General features: G+C 42.1%; 1 protein-coding gene across 1 annotated transcript in view; it reads right to left on the minus strand.

Moving 5' to 3' along the window:
* Dnah9 (dynein axonemal heavy chain 9) overlaps positions 1–25,786 on the minus strand; it is a 338,224-nt gene that overhangs the window by 26,238 nt on the left and 286,200 nt on the right. The window contains exons 58-61 of the mRNA XM_027427134.2: positions 22,822–22,992; positions 21,356–21,478; positions 12,001–12,194; positions 9,182–9,330 (exon numbers count right to left, since the gene is read on the minus strand). Of these exons, the coding sequence (XP_027282935.1) occupies positions 9,182–9,330; positions 12,001–12,194; positions 21,356–21,478; positions 22,822–22,992 (637 nt within the window). The remainder of the gene's footprint in view (positions 1–9,181; positions 9,331–12,000; positions 12,195–21,355; positions 21,479–22,821; positions 22,993–25,786) is intronic.

Consider the following 25,786-nt stretch of genomic DNA (forward strand, 5'->3'; position numbering starts at 1 on the left):
TTTGTTTCCTTTATTCGCTGGAGAAGGATAAGGGGAAAGAGGTGCTTAATAAAGATTAGTTGGAAAACGGCAGACTGGAGGGGTCGTGGTGAGACAAAGCCTGGCATTGCAGAGCTGCCTTGGACCAATCTGTATCAATCCAGGCTGATAAAAAAAAAAAAAAAAAAAAAAAAAAAAAAGAAATGGATCTTGTAAGTGGTAGGAAGGGGGACAATTGACGGGGCTCTGTTTATTCCACACTCAGCCGGCTTTATCAGACATAAGCCTTGTGGTGTGTGAGGTGAACTTCTGGAGTCTTTTCACTCACAGCTGTGAGGCCCATCGGTACCATGTAGATCATTAGCAAGTTCCCCAAGGTACTGATGTTCTTATGAGGTTCACATTCACACTGCTTGAGAGATCTTTTCCATGATCACCTTACACTGTGTGACCCACTTTCCTGTCTACTTCTGACCTGTCTACCTCTCTAGATGGCTAGGTCACCTGCAAGTATTGTAGATCCCATTTATCTTTTCCTAGGGTGCTTTATCTCCCTGAAGTCTCTGTGAGGATCCCACAGCTCCAGCAGCCCACTCTCGAGTTGCCATGGACCTATTTTAGGTGTTTATCTCCCCAGTTCTGAGAAAGGGGAACACTTTTCTAGAATTCTCTTGCTATTTGCTAGAAAAAGCCCCCCCCTCCCCATTACTATGTGTGCCTTTTGGCTACTAACTTTCGTGTTCTATGCTTCCTACTAGCTTCCTAGTGAGACTGACACTTATCAAGGGGTAACTTGGTCGCTGTTTCATCATTGTCGTTAATGCCATTATGGATGAGTTGGCTAACACCTGCCTTCATATTCAACCATAGAGAACCTATCTTGTCACCATTGCTGCTACCCCCCCACCCCCCGCAAGGGCAGCACTCAGGATGTCCCCATCACTGAAAACTGTTGCATGGCTAAGCCATTATTCATATGAAGCCTCAAGACTATGACAGCTGACTCTCAGGTTCCACCTGATTCTCTCTCCACCTATTACTCTACTCCAATCAATGTCCATATTATTGGCTCCTCCATTTTTCCCCTTATCTCCACCTTTACCATTTTGACCTAGTTAATATGTATCCAATAAAGTTGAACTTGAACCAGGATCTCATGAAATCTTCTACTCCACTGTTTCCTTCTACATCTTCATTTTGGAACTTCTAGACACCTTAGCTCTATATGAACCCAAGCATTAGTAAAAGAGAAAATTGACAAATGCCTTTGGTGAATTGGTGCTACCACAACCTCATGGCCCACTGCCTTAATGCTATTGGGAGAGCTTGTCATATATTCAGATGTTAGCCATGCCATCCTTCCTGTCTGTTTTTAAGCTTCCCTCCTGTTGCCAGCAAATTGCTTACCCTCTCCTTGCTCCTATGCCCTCCTCTGACAGGAACACCTTCAATTGGTTGTCATTGTATCTCCTCCTGTGCATGTCCCCCCTTAATAGAAGGGGCACCCTCCTTCTGCTCGTCAGTCTTTTCTATAAATACTGTTTCTTCGTATCTTCAACTTTTCTCTCTCTTCATCCTCCTGCTCCCTGGCACATGAACACACAAATTCTTTCACCTCCAATGAACAATATTGTATCAGTCCTCACACTGCTCTCTGGAAGCCAGTCTTGGGCAGTCTAACCCACATTTCACTGCCTCTCAAAGGAAAGAGAAGGGCCAGGAACTCTGAAGGGAGAGCTAAGCAACATATTGATAATCTGGTTGCAAAGACACAGGTTGAAATCTTTGTCTCTGAACTCTACCATGTGGCAGCCTACCCTAATCTATGTGAGCTTGCCATTCTGAACACACAGAGAATATAGACAGAAGCCAGGGGTAAGGAGGACAGTGATCACAAAAGAGAAGCAACTGAACTCATTTTCTCAAAGTCAAGCACTTGGATAAAGGAGAAAGGGGACCGAGCAAGATCATGCTACGGTCATGTGAGAGACCAGAGAAGAGGCCTGTGTGGGGATGAAGATGTAGCTAGAAGAGGCCTGCATGAGGATGAAGATGTAGCTGGCTTTGAAAGATGTGACAGGATTCGAGGGAAGGAGCGTGCTGCGTTGCCTCAGAGAACAGAAGCTGCATCTCTCTGTCATTATCGTTCTGTACAGGCTGCTTCGCTTTTAACTTTTCAAAGTCTTTTCACATCAGAGATTTCATTTTTATCCCCACAGTAACCCAAGGGGCTTGGGAGGCATGTTGGGTGATAGAAAACAAGAGGGAAAGAGAAAATAATGTGCAAAGAAAGCGACGAGAAAAGAGAGAGGACAGGTAACATTAAAGCACCATTAAGGGATTATTAATCAGCGTATGCAAGGAGAGAGGCAAGGAGGGCGGTAGAGTTCAACTTCAAACAGGGGCTAAGAATTATGGATCCAATTCTCTCTTCCTGGTCCTTGTCCCCATCCTATTTGTCCTCCTATTCCCCCCTTCCCTCTTTGTTCTCCCTCCTTCTTTCTCTCTCCTGTTCCACAGTGTCCAGGGCATGACATCCCAGAGGAGTCCCAGTGGCACAAAGTACCAAAAGTATAGACTCCTAGCCAAGGATCAAAGGCAAGCTTTAGCTGCTGAGCAGATTCGTAGAGATGTTAGTATATGGACACATGCATTTCAGCGGAGAAGACGAGAAAACAAATCTCCAATCTGACTTCCAGGGTTTAAAACATCCAGTGCTAACAACTGCCACAGTAAAACAGAGGAGGAAAGCAATGAAAGAGTTAAGATTATAAGCAAGCTGCCTAAGGATGGGAAGGGATACTAATATTTTGAGTCTAAGCAGAGGACTATGATGAATAATCTGATACATAGACTGTGAAACCAGGCAAGGAGACCGTACTTAATACGCCAGTATTAAGGGTGATTGGGGAAACTGCTTGGGTCAGCTGTGTGGATTCCAACCAAGAACTGGGGCTCATCAGGCAAACTGATTAGATTCAAGAAACGGGAAATATGTAGTCCCTGATTCTATATCTAAATGGGAAAATTAGAAAATAAATAAGACCATCAAGAAGTCAGGGAGGAAGGTAAAAAAAAAAAAAAAAAGAGAGGTGCACAGGTGCTTAAGTGATTGCCTGTTGATGAACAGCAATATGCCTCTAGAAGTATGTGTTAAGATGAAGTCAAGGGCAAGGCTGAGGCAATATAGCCAGAGACAGATAAACAATGTAGATAGGGAGGGGCCAATTTTCCTGAGATGGCAGGAAGCTTCAAATAACATGACGGAGTAGTTGGAGGTCAATTGGTTAAGAATGAATTTGCTCATCAACAGAGTATGTGAAAGCTTTCAAAGGGAGAATGGTGAATGAAAATGAGGCAACTAAATTTATTCATCTGAAACCAACAAAGCCCCTGTGGATAGAAAGAAGGCAGAGTTCCATAAACATACGGAAGTCAAGAATACTGTAGTTATGATAAATATCTTACGATATTCACTCATTAATTCATTTAACAAATATTTACTGAATGCCTTTTCTGTGCTAGTCACAATGTGAGACTCTGGTAAGATGAGGACCAAGATGACATGGTTTCTGACCCCAAGGATCTTGGTGACAAGCAGGCAGGCAAACATAATATCCAGTAATGAAAGGATGATTAAATTAGAATTGTATTAAGTGCTATGACACCAATATACAGAGTACCATGAGACTACATAATGGAAAACCAAATGGTCATGTAGTGATGAGGTCAGGATAGGCTGATCTTTGCATGATGAGTGTGGTTTGAAAAAAAATGGTCCCCAAAGGGAGTGCCACTCCTAGGAGGTGTGACCTTGCTGAAGTAGGTGTGGTCTTGTTGGAGAAAGTGTGTCACTGTGGAGATAGGCTTTGAGGTCTCCTATATGTTCAAGCCATGCCCTGTGAGATAGTCCACTTCCTGTTGTCTTATGATCAAGTGACCCCATTAGTCGTTTTTCTTTATAAGAGTTGCCATGGTCATGGTGTCTCTTCACAGCAATAGAAACCCTAAGCTAGAAGTTGGTACAGGAGTGGGGTATTACTGTGATATGCTGGACTATGTTTTTGTTTGGAATAATCTGGACTTTGAGAGTTTAGGTTAGGAAAGCAGTGGAATGCTTTAAGTGCCACTTAGTTCGCCATACTAGTAGGAGTGTGGAAGACAGTGTTACAAAGAGTGATTTGAACTGTGTGGTGCTGGCACAAGAGGTTACAGAGGAGAAGAATATTAGTATGTGGCCTAGAGGCTGTCCTTGTGATATTTTGGTAAAGAATGTGGCTGCTTTTTGTTCTTGTCCAAAAAGACTGCCTGAGGCTAAAATGAAGAGTTTTGGATTAATTCCCTTGCCAGAGGAAATGTCAAAACAGCCTAGTATCGACTCTGTTGTGTGGTTATTAGTGATAACTCTGATGAAGATTTATAAGGAAAAGGAGCAAGCTGAGCAAATAAAAGTACAAAACGTACAGATTGACAAAGAAGGGGCACCAGGAAGTAGAACAGAGCTAAATCCTATGTTCAAGGAGATAAATAGATTAAGAAATAGAACAAAGGGAGTGGTGAACTCAGGGCAAGGTCCCACCCAGTTAAATTTCTAACTTGTGAAAAGGAATTAAGGAAAAGCTTAGATCCAGGTGTGATGGTGGCATATGCGTTTAATTCCGGCACTTTGGAGTCAAAGGCGGGCAGATCTCTGAGTTTGAGGCCAGCTTGGTGTACTGAACAAATTCAAGGAGTGACGGTAAGTATAATGTAGTTGAACAAGAGGGACATGTTCCAGAGCTAGCAAGCGGCAGAACTTGGCAGCTTCAGCCACATGTTCTGGCTTTAGAGTCAAGGAGAGACTAAGGAAAACTGCTGAGGCCAGGCATGTGTCAGGAGTGTCCTTGAATGGAGACCTAGAAAGTCCAAGAGTGGAACAGTGAAGTTGAAACCTAGGTAGCCTTAGAGACCCCAAGAAGTTAGAGATGCCAAAGCAGTGGTATGCCTGCCCAGGAAAGCTCTAACAGGGAGTGGAACCAGCCTAAGAGAAAGAAGGATGCTGCAGTCAACAAAGCTGAAAGGAGTTAGAGATCTGAAGAGTGCTTTGACATCAGACATGAAGATGCTGAGTTTGGAGTTTGCCCAGCTGGTTTTCAGTCTTGCTTTGGTCCAGTATTTCCTCATTATGTTCCAACATTTTGGATTGATAATGTATATCCTGTGCCATTATATGTTGAAAGTATATGTTCTGTTTTTTAATTTTAATTTTATAGGGGATTATAATTAAGAAATCACATGCATCTCAGAAGAGACTTTGAGCTTTATACTTATAAATGGGGTTGGGACTGTAATGGAATATGGGGACTTTTGAGTTGGACTGAATACATTTTTTTTCATTATGACATGGCTACAAGCTTCTGGGGGGCAGGGAGAATGTGGTGGTTTGAAAGTGGAATTTCATATGGGCTTAAACACCTGTTTTTTTTTTTTTTAAATCCTTCTGAGGATATCTAGAGATTGTAACATTGAACCAAAAACCTAAGAATATGGGTGTGCTGGCTAGTTTCATGTCAACTTGACACAGGTTTGGGTCATTTTGGAAGATGAACCTCAATTGACAAAGTGCCCCTATCAGATTGGCCTATGGGGAAGTCTTTGGTGCATATTCTTGATTGATGATGGATGTGGCATGTATCCTCTAGGGGGTGGTATCCCTCCTGCCAGGAGGTCCTGAATGGTATAAGAAATCAGGCTGAGAAAGGCATGGGGAACAAGCCAGTAAACAGCATTCCTCCATAGTCTCTGCATCAGCTCCTGACACCAAGTTCCTGCCCTTTAGGAGTTCCTGTCCTGACTGCCTTTGATGATGGACTGTGATATGGAAGAATAAGCAAAATAAACCTTCCCCCCCCCAAGTTGCTTTTGGTTATGGTGTTCCAAGACAGGAATAGAAAACCTTAACTAAGTCAGTGGGCCACTGAGACAGCTTAGGCTCTACCCACTCCACAAAGTTGTCCTCTGACCTCTACATTCACCAGTGGCCCACATGTCCACTCCCAAGCATCATGTGCATGTGCTTCATTGTTTGTCTCAGAGGGAGACTTTTCTATTAACCAGAATAGGGCTATTTATTATTTTCAAGTTTAAATATGAACACAATAGATTGGAATTAATGACAGTAACAGAGGAAAATGACCACACACTTGGCCTTGATTATGTAAAAATAAAATGACAGCTTCCAGCTGAAAAATGGAAGCCTTAGCTTACAGAGAGGGAAGTCAAGAAGAATTATCCAAAATTTGTTGAGTAAAATATTTCTTTGGGGCTGAGGAGATGGCTTAGTTGGTTAAATGCTTGCCATGCAAACATGAGGACCTGAGTTCAATCCCTAGAACCTGCATAAAAGAGCCAGCTGTGTTGGTACATGCTTGTAATCCTACTGCTGGGAAGGCAGAGATAGGTGGATCCCTGGGGTCCATTGGCTAGCCAACCTACCCTAGTTAGTGAGCTTCAGGCCAATTACAGACTATATTAGTATTTTTTTATATTTCTGGGATAAGACACCATGACCAAGGAAACTTATAAAAGAATGAGTTTAACTGGGCTGACAGATACAGAGGGTTAGAGTCTATGATAAAGTGAAGGCCTGGCAGCAGCTGAGAGCTCACATCTTGTTTCTGGATGTGAGAACACATAAGAGAACACACAAAGGATGGCAGAGAACACATTGGGAATGGCACACAAAGCTTACTTCCAGTGACACACCTCCTCCAACTAGGCCCCTAATCCTTCTCAAACAATCCTGCCAACTGGGGACCAAGTATTCAAACCCATGAGCCTGTAGGAGCCATTCACATCCAACACTGAAATCCTGTCTCAAAAAACCAAGATAGATAGCTCATGAGAAATGATATCTGAGGTTGACCTCTGACCTGCACACACACATGCACTCATATGGACACATGCCTGTGTAAACACTTGACTAAGTTTTAGACTAGGGTATATCTATATCTATATCTATATCTATATCTATATCTATATCTATATCTACATCTATATCTATTAATTATATGAGGAACTAAACATTTTAATACAGATATCATTAGGAACTCACTTATTTACCAACAAATTATATGACATTGATGAAGTGAAAAAAGGCCTGGAAAAAAACAAAGTACTGAAACTTACTCAGTGAGAAATTGAAACTTAGAAAAGACAGAAAATGGCAAGGAGACTGAACTTTTAACTTTAGAAATTCCTGTTTAGAAAAGCCCAAGCTCTATGTCTTCCTCACTGAATTCTCCCAAACATTCATAGGAGTGGAAGCCAGGTCCCATCATTTGGGTGTTTCCCAAGGGTCTAAGTGACTGGAGGCCTGGTATCCACAGTGGCATTACTGGGAGGTGCGTGGAACTTTTAAGAGGTGAGACATAGTGAGAAGCCCTTGGGTCAATGAGGGGTCCACCCTTGAGCTCTCTGAGAAGGTTTCATATATCAAGCAAGCCTGTCCTGTCCTTTCATTTTCCATGCCTGCCTCTGTGATTCTCTCCCCATTTATTATTCAGGACTTCATCATGGGGCTTTCACTGTGCTGTTGGGACTTCTAACCGCAAAGGTGAACATACCTGTTTTTCTTAGTGAAGTGAGCTGCCTCAATTACTTTGTTGTAATGATGAAATGTGACTAATATACCAATACAGAATACACATACCAAAATAAGAGGAGGGAATAATTTCAAATTAAGCCAAATTAATAGATTCCTAGTATTATTCTGTAACTAAAACCAGACAGAGTTAAAGGAAAAGGTAGGCCAATATCCTTGATGAAGATAGTCACCAATATCCTTAACAAAATACTGAAAAAAACGGAATCTGGTAATGTAGAAAATGAGTTATATGGTAGGATCATTTGGGATTCTTAGAAGGCAAGGTTGGTTTAGTTAAACAATCAAGCAATATAACATGTTGTATTAATGCAATGAAGAAAAAAATCCCTGCATTATCACCTCACTAGAAGATCAAACATTTGACAAAATCTAACATGTTTTCACAATTAAAGAAAAATTGTGATAAGTAAGAAATAGAAGCAGCTTTCTGGGTCTGATAAAGAATGTCTACAAAAGACTCATAGCTAATATATTCAATGGGGAAGGTTGAAAAATCTTCCTTCTCCTAAGACTAGGAATAAGATAAAGATACCCAAATTAGCCACATTTTATTTAACATCATACTGAAATTCTTATTAGGGCAATAAGGAAATAAAAAGAAATAAAAAGCATTCAGATTGTAAAAGATATTATCTCTTACCATAATACAGGGAGCCATTATAGGTTTAAAGAGAAATCAGGTGCTAGGGAAGTGTCTGGAGATCTACAACGATGACACCAACTAACCATCTAAGCAACAGAGGAGAGGCTACCTTAAATGACCTCCCCTGATAATGACATTGATGACTGACTTATATACCATCCTATAGCCTTCACCCAGAAGCTGGTGGAAGTGGAAGCAGAAACCCACAGCTAAACACTGAACTGAACTGAAATCCAGTTGCAGAGAAGGAGGAGTGATGAGCAAAGGGATCAAGACCAGGCTGGTGACACCCATAGAAACAGCTGACCTAAATAAGGCAGAACTCTTGGTTCCCAGACTGATAGCTGGGAAGCCAGCATGGGACTGATCCAGACTCCATGAACACAGATTCATGGAAGAGAATTAATTGTTCCCAAACAAGCTCTTATACTTATGATCCACTTAATTAAAAACTTAATAGTTATTTTTATTTATGTGTATGTCTCTGAGTGAGTATATGCTGAGTGGGGTGCCCATGATGCCCAGAATAGGGCATCACATTCCCTGGACCTAGGATTCCAGGTGTTTGTGAATCACCTGATGTAGGTGCTTGAAACTGAACTCGGGGCCTCTGCAAAAGCAGCAAACACTCTTAACTGCTCACCCACTTTTCTTGCCCTGAATGAACTTAACTTTGAGAGGGGTTCTCTGACAATTCAATCTTTTCAACAGCTAATCCTGAGATAAGGTATCTAACAGATCAAATGACAAAATTGGATGCCTTATTCATACTATATACAACATGAATCACAGGTCTACCCACCCAGAAAGGCTAAAAATAAATCCTTGAATGTAGAAAAAAAGAAAGCAATAGACCCAAAGAATAAAAGGTACAGACAACTGAAAACCTTGGCTCCAAACCAAGCTTTCCTCACCGTGGTTCTCCACATCCTTCAGTGGATCCACTCCTGGAGACAGGATGAAAAACATGGGAGTGGCCGGTCCTGACTCTTCAAATGAGGCTACAAAATCGAGTGCTCTTCCCATTATGTATTTGCTTCCTAACTTTTCCTCAACAAAGTCTCTGCAGGAGGAGATAAGCATGTGTATCAGTCCAAAAGTCAACATTTGAGAAACAGAGGCTTCTAGAAATGAAAAGGCATGTCCAAGCTCATGGGGTTGACAATTAAAGAGTTGGGACTGGTTCCAAGTTCACAACTTGTCAACACTTACTGTCTATACTGCTAGTTCCAAGCCATGCATCTAGATCTGGGCTTTTGACTGCTCTCCACCCAGACCATTGTAGACTCTCTGTAGACCTGGTGTCTTCTCAATCATCTCACTATTCCAGAGTTTATCAGGAACAATGTCTTTGAGTGAATATGGACAGCTAAATCTGACATACTCTATATCTCTGTGATGTACCAACATGCCCAAGATTTAAAGTTCCACAGGACTCTTGATAGTCTATTGTTCACTGGTTTTTCTTCCACTCCTACCTACAGCGCTCTTTTCCAAAGTGTCCCATTTTGTGTGAAACAAATCCTTCCAGATTACTAGATGTCTGAACAAACTCTTGACATTCATTGCCTCTTCCACTATTCCCCAAGAAATAGCTTCTCCTGTATCCTTCTCATCTGGGCTATTCTGTTATACTAGATGGACCTCAGTATGGGCAGTGACCACATAATATTCACTGTCTAATAGTTATCTTCAAGTCAACATATTTCCACTTGTGTGGCTTCACTGAGACTCATTTCTTCTGGCTGTTACATGCAAACCGGTGCCATCTAACATCCCATTTGGTACTTTCTCCATTCAATCAACACTTGGACTCTTGGCTCAAACTTTCCTCCAGCCTGAGTGACATCAGCATCTGTGTGGACAGATCTCAAACCAATTGATTTTCATTCGTTACCCCTTCCTCTACCCAGTTCATGGCCATCTTTAATTCATGCCATCACCTGGGAATTTGGGAATTTTTTGTAAGTCTGAAACAGGTCATTCTCAGATAAAAATCTTCAGTCTTTGCAGTCATTGGTACTATATATATATATATATATTATATATATATATATATTTTTTTTTTTTTTTTTACCTCAACAAGACTTTGCCTGAATGAGTGCCATGAAAGTGCAGGAATTTCAATTTCTGGGCCCCTCTGATATTTCCCACCAGCCCATTCTTCTCACTTCTTTCCTATCTAGTATAGATGCTGTGTCTTATATCCTTTCCTTAAAAAGTAATGTTCTGAGGTATAATAAATACGGCATATGACTCACCCATGTATGTGTATTAGCCAATGATTTCTTTAAAAAAATAAATTTACCAAGTTGTACAATCTTGACAGTCCAGTATTAGAATATTTTCATCGCATCAGTTAGACTTTTCACATTCAGATATTTCCCAAGCAGCTGCTAAGCTGTTTTCTGCCTCTGTAGACTCCATGGCCTTTGACTTCAAATCATATTGTACCCTGCCTTTCCCATCTCTTATTTCACTGCTTTGAAGACACTGGAACTTTAGTCTAGGAGCTATGCACCTCTGACTCTTACATCTTCGGGGAGAGAATTGTCCAGTGGTGATGTCTGGCACCACTACAAGTGTAGCTTTGGGATACTTTGAGTTTCCCTGCCCATACTTCTGTTTTATTTCTTCTTACCTTCCCCCCATCTCTCCATCATTTGCTCCCTCCCCCCTGATCCTCCTCTTTTTTGAGACAGGGTCTCTTGTATCCCAGGCTGGCCTCAAACTTGGTATGAAGCAAGGGTGACCTTGAACTTCTGATGATCCTCCTGCCTCTACCTCCTGAGTGCTGGGATTAGAGGTCTGTGCTACTATGCCCAGTTTATGTGGTGCTGGGTGTTTAGCTATGGGCTGCATGCGTGCTAGGCAAGCATTACACAGACTGAGTTATATATCTCTACTCCCTTCTTTCTCATTTGCACAGACCCCTGTTCTTTCTTTTGCATATGTGCAGTGTATGTGCATGCATGCATGTTCACATACATGTGGGTATGTGCATATGTTTGAGGGTCATGCATATGTGTACATGTGCTTGTGGAGGGCTGAAGTTCACATTGAACATCTTCAATTGCTCCCTACCTTCCATATTGAGACAGGGCCTCTCACTGGTACTCAGACCTCATTGATTCTGACTAGCTGGCTTTGACTTACTCTAGAGATTCCCTGCACCCATTCACTGGGGTTATAGGGAGGTTGGGACACCCATTCAGTGTGTGTATGTGTTCTGAGATTCCAGAGTCACACTTGCATGGGATGCTTTGCCATCCCTCCAGCCACAGACCTCTTTTCAAGTCTTTTCCATTCTTCGATTTTAACTCCATTTAATTGAACATCCTACTTCTCAGCGAAGTTAGAAGTCAAATATCCTAATTAATTCTCTGCCATTCATTTATCAATCTAAAGTTATAACCACCTCACTCTCTCTGTTTCTGTGATGCTAAAAGTAGAATTTTCATATGCTTTCTGGATCCCTCCATCTTTCTTCACATTGTAGGTGTCTGGCATCTTTTTAATGCTGATATTGATGAGTATCTCCTCCCAAACTTTCTGTTAAGATATTAAGACAACAGACAGCATACCCAAGGCAACTGGTCTCATGGGCTTTAGTCTTGGTACAAAGGTGACCATTAGTATAAGAACATGGCCTTGAAGTTCAGCTATGCCAGGCTGGTCTTCCTGAGATTGCCCTGTATAAATGCCTTCCCAGAGTCTGTGGCCTGCTCCCTACCGCATGGCATAGGTCATCCGGTCAGGCCTCATGGCCCTCATCATGCAGAGGCGCTGCAGGGCTGTCTTGTTCTTCCACTCCTGGGGGAACTTCTCCTTCTCAGGACACTCTGACTCCACAAACTTTTTCCAGCTCTTGGCAGATCCTTCAATGTCTCGATCCAGATTGCAGAATTCTTCCATTGATGAAAGTGCCTAGGGAATGTCAGAGAATCTTATTCTAAAATACAGTTTCTCTAGAAAGCTGGTTTTTTTGCATTGCACTGGGGGTAGAGGACTGAGAGGCAAGTGGGATTCTTTACACAAACAGGTCTCATTTATAGTCTGGTCTAGAGTCTTGGATCTTCCTTCATAAAAAGTCAAGAAAGAGGAAGATTATACACAAGTTCATCCTTAACACATTTTCTGCCAGTACAATACAATATTTTCCAGTGCAAATAAAATGTTTGTGAATGGGTCACATCCAGCAGCACACTGTTAAGTAGGAAATGGGTTTTTTGGGTTACAGAGCCTCAACACCTAAGTCAGAGGCTTTCCCTTGCATATTCACACTTACTGTACCACCACACTCTGTCCATCCATCTCTCAAATGTCTCTAGAAGGCCAACTCAACATTTTCATGGGCTACCTAGTCTGTAAACATCAACTTCAAACACAGAACATAGGAACCACACTTCTTCATTCACTGCCTCTCTCCAACAGCCTTCCTGCATCAACCTTGGGTGTGTGCCTGACTCTACCAATTCAATTAAGGTTCTGTTCTCATCTCTACTAACTTTGACTCCCTCTTTTTCTTATGCTGGTCATGCTTATTGTTTGATAAGGCTCTACAAAGTCCAGTTCAAAGTCAGCAAACACAGCACATCTTCTTGTAAATTAGCACAAGATGTCATTGCACCTATTTGGCAGAGCACTTACAGTTATTCACAGATAGCATGCATCTTATCTCTTCTTCCTCCTCATATTTGGGAAGGGTGGGAAGTAAGCCAGGTCATTCCTTCCTCTGAAGCTGAAGGAGACCTGTACCATGTAACCTCTGTCCATGTACAGGGGCCTTTATCCTGGCCCATTCATAGTTCCCGTCACCCCAAGCCAGTCCTCATTCCTGGATCTCTAGCCTTTTGTGCTTTACTTGGGCACTCCCTTTTTCCTTCCAGAAAACTTCATTCGCACAGTAGTATAAAGTACTTTGATCATATTTATCTCCTCCCCCCAACTTTTCCCAGATCCGTCCCTACCTTCCTACCCACCCTGTAGGGGAAAAGGGCCAGTCAAAGAAACACACCCTGACCCTGGAACCAGAGTCAACAAAAGAAACACATCCTGGCCCTGAAACCAGAGCCAGTGAAAGAAACACACCCTGCCTCTGAAACCAGAACCAAAAGGTTAGAAAGAGCCAGTGAAAGAAACATACTTTGTCCCTTAAACCAGAGTCAAAGAAACACACTCTGCCCCCAACCGAGCCTGAAACCAACCAATCCCTGAGCACAAAATCCAGCCAATCTCTGAGCTTGTCCAAGCTCAGTGATTGAAATCTGAACAATTCCCATGCTGAAAAATCTTCTCCCTGGAAAAACTCCACCCCCCAAGAAGCCCTATATAAGCACTGTTCCTGTTCCGTTGGAAGCTGCCCTTTCCCACCCTGGCAGAGGCAGCCACTCTTCTGGATTCCTCCCTCCCAATAAATCTCTTGAATGAGTTTTGGGTGAAGACCTTCTGTCACTAGAGTGGAGTGGAACAGAGATGCAAAGGACATCTCTGCTAGGAAACTCCCTTAGTGGAGCAGAGAAGTAACAATTTTCGCTGAGCAGGAGCAGAATGCTACATTTCTGCGCCAGGTTCCCTCTTAGCAGAGTGAAGCAGAGAAGCAACAACCTTCACCAGAGCAGAGAAGCAATGGACATCTCTGTGGGAAACTCTTAGAGTGGAGCAGAGCTGAGCTTTGATGGCTCTCTCTGAGCTGTATTGCTACATTCCTGCCCGGAAACCATCCCCCACCAGAACACAACTGCAGGTATAGCCTGGCTCCCAACAGTCAGGATACATTTTTCTTCAGAGCTGTAGGCATCCAGGATATCTTCCCTTCACAGCTGTAGGCATAGCCTGGCTCCCCAACAGTCAGGATACCTTTCCCCTCAGAACTCTAACACTTGGACACCCAATTTTGTCTCTCTGTTTTTCTCTCCCCCTATCCCCAAATTGAGTACAAGTTGTGTTGACCATATATTCTTGGGTATAGTGCCTATCCTAGGTCACTTTAAAGAAAATTGAATCTTCCTCTCCCAGCAGCTATCAGAAGACAAGAGATCTCCAGTTAGGGAACTAACTCTCCTCTCCTTCCCTTCATGCTGAGGTTTTGTCTGGTTAAGCCGACATGGGTCTTGTGCATGCTGTCACAGTCACTGTGAGTTTATATGTGCAACTGCCCTGTTGTGTCCAGAAAACAAGCATTGTCTACATGCTGTTATCTAACATTTCCTCTGACTCTTAAGACCTTTTCAGCCTTTCTTCTGCAAAGATTTCTGAACCTCTAGGTAAGGGATGTAATATAGATAGTCCATTTCAGGGTATGCAAAGACTAGTAAACACTATTATACTGCCTTAGTATGTCTATGGCATCATCAGTCTTAATATTGAAAATTTAGGTGGGTATTATGACTTAAATATAGCTTTTGTTTTGAAACCTTTATCCCCAGCTTGTGGCATTACTTTGGAAATCTGAGGTAAGGGCTAGCTGGAAGGTTTCGGGCAGTAGATATTTGTGGGTATATATATTATCCCTGGCCACTTTCTGTCTTGCTCTCTGCTTTCTTGTCTACTGTGGTGGAAATCAAACTGCCCCTCACTTTTTCCTGACCCTGATTACTTAAGCCCTCTAGCACCATGAACCAAAACTAATATTGCCACCTCAAGTTGTGCTATTAGGTGTTTCACCACAGTGATGTAAAGCAAATAACCGGCAATGCTTCCACTTTGCCTTCATATTTCACTTCTCCAACAGTAGGCTGAGGTTCTAAAGCATCCATACAATTCAAGGAGCTCAAAATTATTATCATTATTTGAGACAATCCATCCATCCATTCATATATTCTTTCAATATTTACTAACATCCCAAGAACATCAGAATGCAATAGTGGGAAAAAATAGATACATATCTTCAAGAGGCTTTCAGTTTTAAGGAAAAAGGAGATAAGAGAAGTCTTGGAAGGCATGTAGGATTCTGTTAGGTAGGCACAAAGACTGAGAAAATGAGAAAGCATTTTAGGGGAGGGATAAAAATGAGCCAAAACATTGAGGGTTGAGATGGGATGGTGAAAACGTGATCTCAACAAAGAACCCGTACTGGGAACAAGGACAAAGGAAGGCTGCAGAAGGACATAGACACAGACCTGAGTATGCCTGCACGCTTCTCCTGTGGGGACTAACACACATCCTTTCACCTGGGCTCTGTGGATTACCAATCCCACCCCAACTCCATCATTGTAAGAAATACCTTCCCTTATGACAAGTGATGAGGGATGCTATGAAGAAAGATGGATGAGGCACAGGGAGACAGAGTTCAATGCCAGCACTGCCATTTACAGCCAGCTGGACTTGCAGTTTACTTGTGCTTGGGTTTGTCCATGAAAAAAAAAATGAGGCCAGGTGATCAAGTGCCATATCTTATATTCTTGCCTAGACACAAAACTTTGAAGACTGTAAGCATTCCTCACATGGAGGCTTGGTAGCTATTGGATTTCAACTGACACATTATTTGTCTCTAATTCCCACAAGGTTGTGAGTTCTCTGTGGTAAGAACTTCCTTGGGCATGGTAAGTCTTTGGGAAGTGTTTAATGAAGGAAGTCTGATGTCTGTAAAGCCATATGAGGGCTGGTGGCTGGTGGCTGGGGCTAGGGCTGGTGGTGGGGCTGGGCCTGGACCTTGATCCAGGGGCTGGGCCATTCAAAGCTGCAGCTACTGTCATTCTTTCTGTGTGCTGAGGAGCTGATTCTCCTCTACTTCCATAGGTCTGCCATATGTCTCAGCCTGCAGCATCATTAACCCTTTCCTGTTCAATTGCACTTACCCTGTCTCCACAAAACAGAGAAAATTTCACCATGATCAGAGCTCCCAGCTGCCAGGACTGGGTCTGAAACCACATCCTTGAAGCTCTTTGGTGAACACAATTGCACCATTTAATCTCCCAAATGAGAGAAAGGGATTTCTAGCCTTCTAATAAGCTAAATGGAAATGACTAATTAACCTAATTACTTTGGACTGTGCAGCAAAATACAACAGTGCTAAATTGGCATCCAGAGTGGCAGTGAGGGGCCTTTTCAAAGGCAAACAAAGAAATTCAGCGCAGATGAGATTTTCTAATGAAGAACAGAACATGCCCATTACCTGAAAGATCAACATTTGAGGGGACTGAAAACATCCTTACAAAGGATAACAACAAAAGAAGGATTTTATCACAGAAATGTCATTCATTACCTGCTTATTAGTTCTTCTGGGGAAGGAAGCAAGGCAATCAACCTTCCTCATTAGATAGAATCCTTTAAAATGTTTTTTTTATTATCTCCCATTCAATTATACTCAGTTTGTTTCTTTAGGGCTAAAATCCAAGTGTACACTTGAAAAGCATCCATCAAAGGCCTGCACAAGATGTACCACCTATTGCTTTGTGACTCACCTGTGCATATCCCAGGCTGTGCTCGAGTTTGATGGATCTGGATCTGTTGTTCCACATGAGAGAGAGAGAGAGAGAGAGAGAGAGAGAGAGAGAGAGAGAGAGAGAGAGAGAGAGAGAGAGAGAGAGAGAGTGCTTTGCTCATTTGCAGAACACTTGTAAACAGCCAGATGAGCTCAGCCCACAAAACAAAACACAAAAGCAGAGGAAAGCCAAGCCAAGCCAAGAATGCACTCTGTGAAAGGAAGGAAAGAATTTATATACTAGCTCAAGGTAAGCTGTGTAAGATGGAAGCCTTAGTTTCCTGACTGCTGGGATTAAAAAGATACACACTTCCATTCTCAGCAGCCCCATTGCTTTTGGGTCTTCTTCACTTTTGTTATGGAGGGCATAGTGGGAAAGAATACAGAGAATAATTCTGGATTTAGCCCAGTTGGGTAGTTCACAGTGCCTGAAAGTTTTTTTCTGTTGACAGATTTTATTAGGCAGACCCATATCAGCCACAGCATGTATGTCGCTTATTTGGGGGAAATTGATAATCAGGATTATTACGAGTTTGTTTCTGCAAAAGATATATTGAAGAATTATCTCCCAACATAGTTTGTCTTTCAACAAGATTAAATTTAAAAAATTAATATTGTCTTTGTAGGTATACTCAACTTAAAATGGTTTTACTGGGGTGGGCCCTAATCCACTACGACTGGTGCCCTTTACAAGAAGGAGAAAGACAAAGAGACAGAGGGAAGGAAGATTTGTGCCGACTGTGCAGTTGGAGACTGAGACTGGGTCTCTGAACCAGTGGAATGCCAGAGGGTACCAGAAACTGGAAGATACAAAGACAAGTCCTGCCTAGATGATTTAGAGGTAACCTGGTTCTGCCTATTTCTAGGCTTCTCAACTGTACTCTACTATCATTTTAGGAAACTCTGCCTATAGTGCTTGACAACAGCAGCCATTAACACCAACACCACTACAGCCATCAGTGGATTCTGACTACTGAACATTGACCTTGTGGAAGATGTTATGATGGTCATTTTGCAGATAAGGAAACAAATAGTTAGATAACATGCCAGAGGACACACACACACACAGCGCCCATACTCACATACACATACTCTCTCATACACACACATTCTCATACATATACTCTCTCTTTCACACACATACATACAATACTCTCTCATACACATACACTCACACTCACAAGCACACACTTTCACACTCACATATACACACTCATACACTCACATACACATTCTCTCTCTATCACACACACACACACACACACACACACACACACACACACACTTACACTTGGACACTTACACTTGGACCCAGGTATGCCTGAATCCAGGGTCTATCTTAACTAGTCCATCTCCATTGTTGCTCTTGTCCTGCACATAGGTTCATTCAGAACTGCTTTTAGAATATACTTTCCATAAAGGCAGCAGACTCTGAGTCGAGATTTCCAAGTCCAACAAGATAGCCACTGGCCATGAGGAATATTGAGAACTTGAGATAGGGTTAGTATGATGGAGGGGCTACTTTTTTTTTTTAATTTTAGTTTCTCTATGTAACCCTGACTGTCTTGGATGTAGACCAGGCTGCCTCTGCCTCCAAAGTGCTGGGATTCAAGGTGTGTGCTCCACCACTTGGTGGGGCTGGCTTTTTTTTTTTTTTTTTTTTTTTTTTTTTTTTTTTTTTTTTAAAGAGGCTTCTCTCCTGTCCTTGATCTCCTGAACTCAGGAGATCCTCCTACTTCAGTGTTTAGACAGATGGGGCTGTACAGGCAAATGCCACTTCCCTGGCTCAGAGACTTAATTTCAACTGTATTTAATTTGAATGATTTTACAGCTTAGGTGCAGATACGAGAGCTCGCATTAGTAATTAGAAAACTTATAGAGGGATGTTTGGAACAGTTTGGATGTAAGAGGCAACTGTTTCAACAAGAACATAAAATCTAAATACAAATATTTTGGGAGAAAGACAACTGAGTTGAGTGTATATGTACAAAATATTCAGTGGTTTCAAAGACAGCATGTGAGCACTTTATCTCATTAATAACAGTTATGGTTTGGCCATTAAATATCTAACAAAGACTCATATTCTGAATGGTTTGGGTGTTACTTGTGGAACCACTGAGAGATGACAGAAGCTCTAGGAGGCAAGGCCCAGTGACAAGAAGCTGGATCACCAAAGGTACAGCCCCTGAAGGGGTTAATGGCCTCTCCCTCTGTTTGTTTCTTGGCTACCATGAGCTTTCTTTCATTCCACAATGTACTGCTTCCCCAAAGGCCCAAGAGCAGTAGGGCTGCTGAGAATGGGTGTGTATGTCTTTAATCCCAGCAATCATAAAGCTGAGGCAGAGGATTGTGAGTTCAAGCCATCTTGGGCTCTATAGTGAGACTCAGTCTTAAAATAATAAATTTGCATGTAAATTCCATAATGAAACTTATTACTTTGTATGCTAATGATAAATAAATAAAAAACAAAACAGGAACAAAGATAAAAGCAATGGGGTCCAAGAAGCCATGGACAGAAACTTCTAAAATTGTGAGCCAAACATATATTACCTCATTTTAAGCTTATTTTGATCCTTTGCTGGGGATGGAAACAAGGGCCTTGTCATTTTATGCTAGAAGTATATGATTTATTCTTTATCTTACAGGAGCTCATGGTTAAGAGATGATGCAAGTCTGGGTGTCAATTTGACAAGAACTAGAATTGGGATGGTTAATTTTGATTGACAACTTGATAGAACTTAAAGTCACCATGGAAACAAGCCTCTGGGCATGCCTGTAAAGAAGTTTCTAGATTGCATTAAGTGAGGTAGAAGATCCCTCCTGAAGGTATATGGCACCATTCCATGTGTCAAGTACTGGGCTAAATAAAAAGAAAAAAGAAAAGAGGAAATGAGTGGAATACCAGTATTCATATCTGTTTTCTGAACTATGACTTCCTACCATGATTGACTGTACACTTGAACTGTAAGCCAAAGCAAACATTTCTTGAAGCTCATTTGTCAGGTGTTTTATAGCACCAGCAGGGAAGGTATCGAATGCAGTCCTGAAAGACTGTGTAAGAACAGCTACTGATTCTCTAAAATGGAAGTTAGGGCAGTATTTTGAGCAGCAGTCACATTAGCAGAATTAGCCTGGAATTTACCAAGGGTGACTCTTTTGATGTGGGCAGCATGTTTATAAATGATTACATTTTAGGTATGAATCAGCTTGCATTAACCTTAAGGGAATTGGGATGAGTGGATGATCCAATCTGTAAAGGTTTTATACTGTGTTTCTGTTAATGCGACATCCCTCGGGTAATAATCGTTCTTTGAGATGGAGAAGAGGGTGATGGTTGGTTGGTACTAAGGACAGAGGGGGCCAATTGGGAGTCTTTGTAATAAAGGGACTTTCCGAAATTTGGTATTAGTGATTGTTTCAGTCTACACATGCCCAATCTGGTATAAGAATAGGAAAATATATTGGGAAATAAATAAAGGAGTATTCCATTTATAAGAGCAAGCCAAATCAATTTATAAAATGTTTGAGAATGCATATGATAAAACTAAATATACACAGGTACATTCACCACCTACACAGAAAAGAACATGGGGACTAGTGAAATCAGAGGAAGACTGGTGGACCATCGTAGTGTCAGTTTCCAGGATATGTTATTGTAGGATAGCACTGCAAGGATTAAATAAACATTGTAGGAAACAGGGTATGAGGGATGTCTGCAAATCATTTCTTACAATTGCTTAAAACCACCGAGCAAGAAATATAGAGAAATCTGATTACTTCCGATGTATACTTTTTGTGCTATTAAACATTTTTACAACGTGATAACAAACATGGGGGATCATAAGCAGGATTCATCTTACAAACATGCTATGTCATGTGTGCCCTTAGGTATGGACTAGAGGACTGCCTCCACAGAGTGCAGGTGTGGACTCTGCAGCTGGGAGTCACTTACTCCTCATTTCCTGGCAGACATCAGGTCTGGCTCTGAATGTGGAATCGGTCCCTACTGAAAGGACTTTAGAGTTTGTGATCTTTTCAAATATTCATAAAATCCTAACTAGACTCATTTGCCTAACATGGATTTGTGCCTGGATTTGCTATTTGCAAGTGGCGGGACCTATGTTTCATGTTACCGTGTTAAATGGAACAAACAAGACCCATTTCCCAGATGAACAAGAGGATGAAATAGTAGTATATGTCCAATGAACTCAATAGACATGACTCTTGAGTGCTAAGAGTCTCAGGTTGGAAAGTATCCTCTGCTTTGAGTTTCAGTTCAGACCAACAGAAATGCCCAGCAGAGCTCTAGTCCCTGCCTCACTTCTGGAAGTGGTGTGACAGCATCTTCATAAGAGCCCCTGGGCTGGTCTGAGGAGCCCAGATTCCAGCCCTAAGCCTTGGCAAATGAAAGACAGTTTGGCTAAAAAACCCCATCAGGACTCAGGACTTTCGGTTCTCTCCCACCCTAAAGGGAGATCTCTCATCCTGGAAGGTATGTGTTTCTTCTCAGCAGGCTTGGGAGGGTGAGGTGGTTGTGGTAGTACAAGGAAGGGAGGGAATGCATCTGTGTTTGACACAACACATGTTTCAACTCTGAAACAGCCGCACTGATGTCATGAGGACATGTATTTAAGCTTGACTTTTTCTGGGGGTTGGTACTGACCTTGATACTTCCCCAGGCCTGGTGGGAGAGGAACTCCACTGGGCTGGGGGTTCCTGTCTGTATAGGAGCTCGAAGCAGGAAGTCCATCTCTGCTGCACTGACTTCCTGGTTCACAAGGAGAATCTGCAATGTGGAAAAAAAATAACACTGTGATTCCTCAGCTGTGGTCATGGCGGCTGGAGATCTTGGGGATTGTCACTCAGTGTAATTACTGCTGCCTTTAGCTCGAGAGCTTGCCCATCAATTTTGGTTGTTTAAAGAGGGTGGATTGGAAGTGTATATTCATGCAAATTTCTTTTGTGTGCATCTGTTTGCAGCCAAAACACCAGAGCAACTTCAATGCACACAGAGAATGACTATATATCTTGGTTAGCAAGTATTATATATCAATCATAAGTGCCATGGAATATGTGCCTGCAATTTAATTGAGCAGATGACACATACAAACGACATGATTTGAGGCAAGTGTCAAAGCCACATATGAATATATGCAAAATAGAAGTGCATATATAAATCAATAATGTGAAAGGGGTTCCGAAGTAGGGGAGTGACTAGCAGACAGAAGAAGAAGAAGGGAGAGATTCGTTCAACTAAGCTTTCTGTCTCGGGGTCGAAGGGAAGCTAAGAGATGGAGATACTGGAACAGGAAGAGGGGGCTTGGCAGTGAAGGGGATTGAAGGTACAAGGGCTTGGAGGGACACTTAGAGAGGTGTGCACAGGATGGAAAGCCTTTGGCTTGCCTATGGATATGATTCACAATGAGAGGTGGGATCCAGGTGTCTTTGTGAAGGTCAAGCTGTCTGGGTCGCAGCTGGGAATACAGAGGATGAGTGGCATAGGCATGCTAGTATACATCCATGAACTCAGACATCAAAACATACAAACAGCACAAATGGATGACAGTCTACCTGACTTTTAGCATTGGAGGGGGCCCTGGGCTCATAGAGCCTGTGCTATACACTTATTTATACATTGAAAAATCCCATTTCTAAGTGGGGAGGGAGGTATGTACAAAGAAGTGACGTTTTAAAGGATTTTTGGTGTTGGTATTAAGTTGCAGATCAAGGTTTCTTCCTAATGATGCAGTGACATGGCAAATCCTAGGTTCCCAAGCTCCTAAGAAACAAAGCTTTTGGAAACGCACCAAATGTGTCATGGCTACAGCGATAAAAAGCCCTGCATGTCCAGCGCCAATTTGATGGACTTGTGGTTTCTGGAGTACCATCTTGAGAAACACCTCAGGATATGCAGTATCAGCAGGAAAAACCACAATGACAAAGAAAGTCTTCTCTGAGTGGGACAATGGTCAAGTAAGAGTGTTTGCCATGAGTTGGACAACGGTGGGTCAATGCATGGGCACCAGCCAGGTTGAGCTTGTTTGAGAAACAATATAAAAGAGGTTTCCTTAATATTTGCTGACTCGATGGTAAATATGACTTATGGAAACATTTTTGATTTGCTTTTACCTGAAAGGTCAGCTGGGCAAGGTAGGTCAGCTTATCACACTCAAAAAGGCCACGAGTGGTATACTGGAACACTGAGAAGGTTATGCTGTCTATCAGATTGGCCACTCTTTCCTTGACACTTTCACTGGGAGCTGCCTTCTCCACAGCTTTCTGGAAGACGATGCTGAAGGCCTAGGAGAGAAGATGAATCATAGGCGATTTGTAAACTCCTCTTTCCTGTGAAGACTACTGTCATTTTTCTAGTCTACCCACTGAAAGCTTTCCCCAGCACTTCCTCCTAAGTGGAGCCACTAGTAAGAAGCTGTCATGCTATTAGGGACTGGAGAGATTGCTCAGAGGTTAAGAGCACTGGCTGCTCTTCCAGGGGACTCAGGTTTGGTTCCCAGAACCCACATGGTTGTTCACAACTGTCTGTAACTCCAGTCCCAGGGGATCAGATGCCCTCCAAGGGCATCAGACATTTTATTAGCTCTTAGTCCTTTCCAAAACTCATATTGGGATTTATTCCCTATCCTGAGTTCTTAAGATGGTGGAGACTTATTTTGACTATGGTTTGTGGAGGTGGGGCCTTTGGGAGGTAAGGTCATCAGAGTAGGTAGGTCTTCCATGACTGCATCTTGGTAGCTGTATAGGGAGAAAGAGCAGAACACTGTACCAAGTGTTGGTCTTGTGCAACTTCTGGACTCTGCCAATAAGCAGACTGTCACTAGATCTAGCCTCTAGGCCATGGACCAAGAACTATGTGCCAAAATAGACTTCTCATTTTTATGACTTACCCAGTCTGTGTTACTATATTATTAGCAACACAAAATGGTTCAATAAATGTGCATATTGAATGTTGATTAGTGAAATCAATGAAAAGCAAATGGGCTATAGCCAAAGGACTTGATCCAGTAAGTTTTTATTGGATAATTACCTAAATACAAAGATGATGCAGCCAACAATGACTATTTGAGTTAGTGATGTTATCTAATCAATGACAAAATTCTTGTGGCTCCAAGAGGAAAATAAAAGCTCCCTAGTCTTTATCACATCAGTATTTGGACCTCAGTAGAAGCCATGTAAGGTCTGAGTCTTGGTGTTCTTCATTTAAGAATGTGAGATGAAGCTCTCTCTCTGTCTCTCAGTGATGAGATGTTACTTGTTAACGAAGTCCTCAGAGCTTTCTTCATTTGCTGATAATCTCAGCAAATCTTATGCCCATACTTAACCTAACCCATTCTGAGGCTTACCATCCTTTGGTAGATTTTAAATGAAATCATAGCTCCTTAGAGGCTATGAAGTTTCCACTCAGAGCAAGCATATGGCATGGGGATGGTTAGCTTTCCTCGGGTCATTACTGCCCATTTTCCCTAAAATTCTATCCAAAGGCAGTGGTCAGTAAAGGACCTGAGTCACTGAATTGGAGTTGGAGTAAGGTGATCCAGGAAAACACCTGGAGAAAATATAAATTCTGGCTACACTTAGCCTTTCCTTCACCCTGGGTGTACTTCAGCTGCTACTTTCTCCCCCTGTTGGTGTGGGAAGGTTCTGGGGCTGGGCCTGATCCCCACATTCACAGCTTATCCCATAAGCTATCTTCTCCACAGAGGGTCTTGTCACTGACTCTGGCTTCTCTTGAAGATCCCCAGCAGTGGTTCTGAAACTTTTAGGAGCTAAATCAATTTTTTAACTTACTAGTATTTTTTTTTTTTTTACAAATTCTTCCCACTTGTGTGAAAATGATATGAGTGCCCTGAAAGTAGGGCTGGCTCTTATGCTTGTATTTCCCAGAATCCCACCCATGTCTTACTTAGTACAGGCCCCGGAAAACACGGAGTGGATGATTGTTTCCCTCTAACACCTGAAAGATATTAGAAAAAGTTTAAGGGGTGCTCAGACAAGGGGCTAAGAGTCAAATGCTTTAAAGAGCATAGCACATAAGACCAAAAGGGAAAGAGCTGGGCCCTCACCACAGAGGGCACATGTGGGCCTAGGGAGGGGGCAGCAACCTTAGCATCGGCAAGTTCATACATATGCACAGTGAGAGCACTGTTGCCAGTCTTCCTAATTTTTACAAGAAGCCAGAAACTGGAGTTATGTGAAGTCTCTATTGCCATTATTTCCTTCGGTGTTAGAGATCAAATCCAGGGCCTCAGAAGTGCTAGGACTAGGTGCTAGGTTCAAATCTCTTTATTATAATTGTAATCATTTTAAAAGATTTATTTACTTAAATTTTTGTCTATATGGATGCTTTTTCCTGCATGTATGTCTATAAACCACACTTGTGCCCAGTGTCCGTGGAGTCCAGAAGAGCCGTCTCTCCCCTTTCTTCTTCAGCCTCCTCTTCCCCCTCTTTGTTGTTTTGTATTTCCCAAGATCTTTTCACAGCTTCTTAATCATTACACATTTAAATCTGTTTCCAAAGATCAAATTGGCCAGTAAACAAGTCTTTGTAATTCTTCATAACAATAGGGGGATCAAAAATACATTTTCCATACTTTTTAAAGGCAAGTTCTACATGCTAAACTGGTCTTGAATTCATGATCCCCCTGCCTCAGTCCTATACCTTAAGGTTGACATTATAGGTGGGCTACCATACCAGGTGACCCGTCCTTTTTTAGAGGTTACACTCCAGAGCCCCCTGCAGCAGAACACTATCACTGCACAACTACCCACACCTAGTTTTGACCACACATTCACAGGCTTCAGGTGAAGTCCTGTTTCCAGAAAGCAGGTCCCTGGTCCTTATCACTGAACTAAGGACATCATCCCACAGTTAGTTTATACTCACTTTTATGCTGGCTTTTCACTATCTTGTAACTCTTTTGCATGGTCCTATGATATGAATATAAGCTTATGTTCCTTTTTTTTAAAACCACAAAAATACCATAAACACAGTTCTACCAAGCTACAGAGACTCAAGGCTGTAAGAAAGAGACTGGGAAATGGTGACCTGCCATCTCCAATTAAATGAACCTCAGGT

The sequence above is a fragment of the Cricetulus griseus genome, chromosome 7, assembly GCF_003668045.3.
Source record: "Cricetulus griseus strain 17A/GY chromosome 7, alternate assembly CriGri-PICRH-1.0, whole genome shotgun sequence".
In the NCBI taxonomy this organism is placed as follows: Eukaryota; Metazoa; Chordata; class Mammalia; order Rodentia; family Cricetidae; genus Cricetulus; species Cricetulus griseus.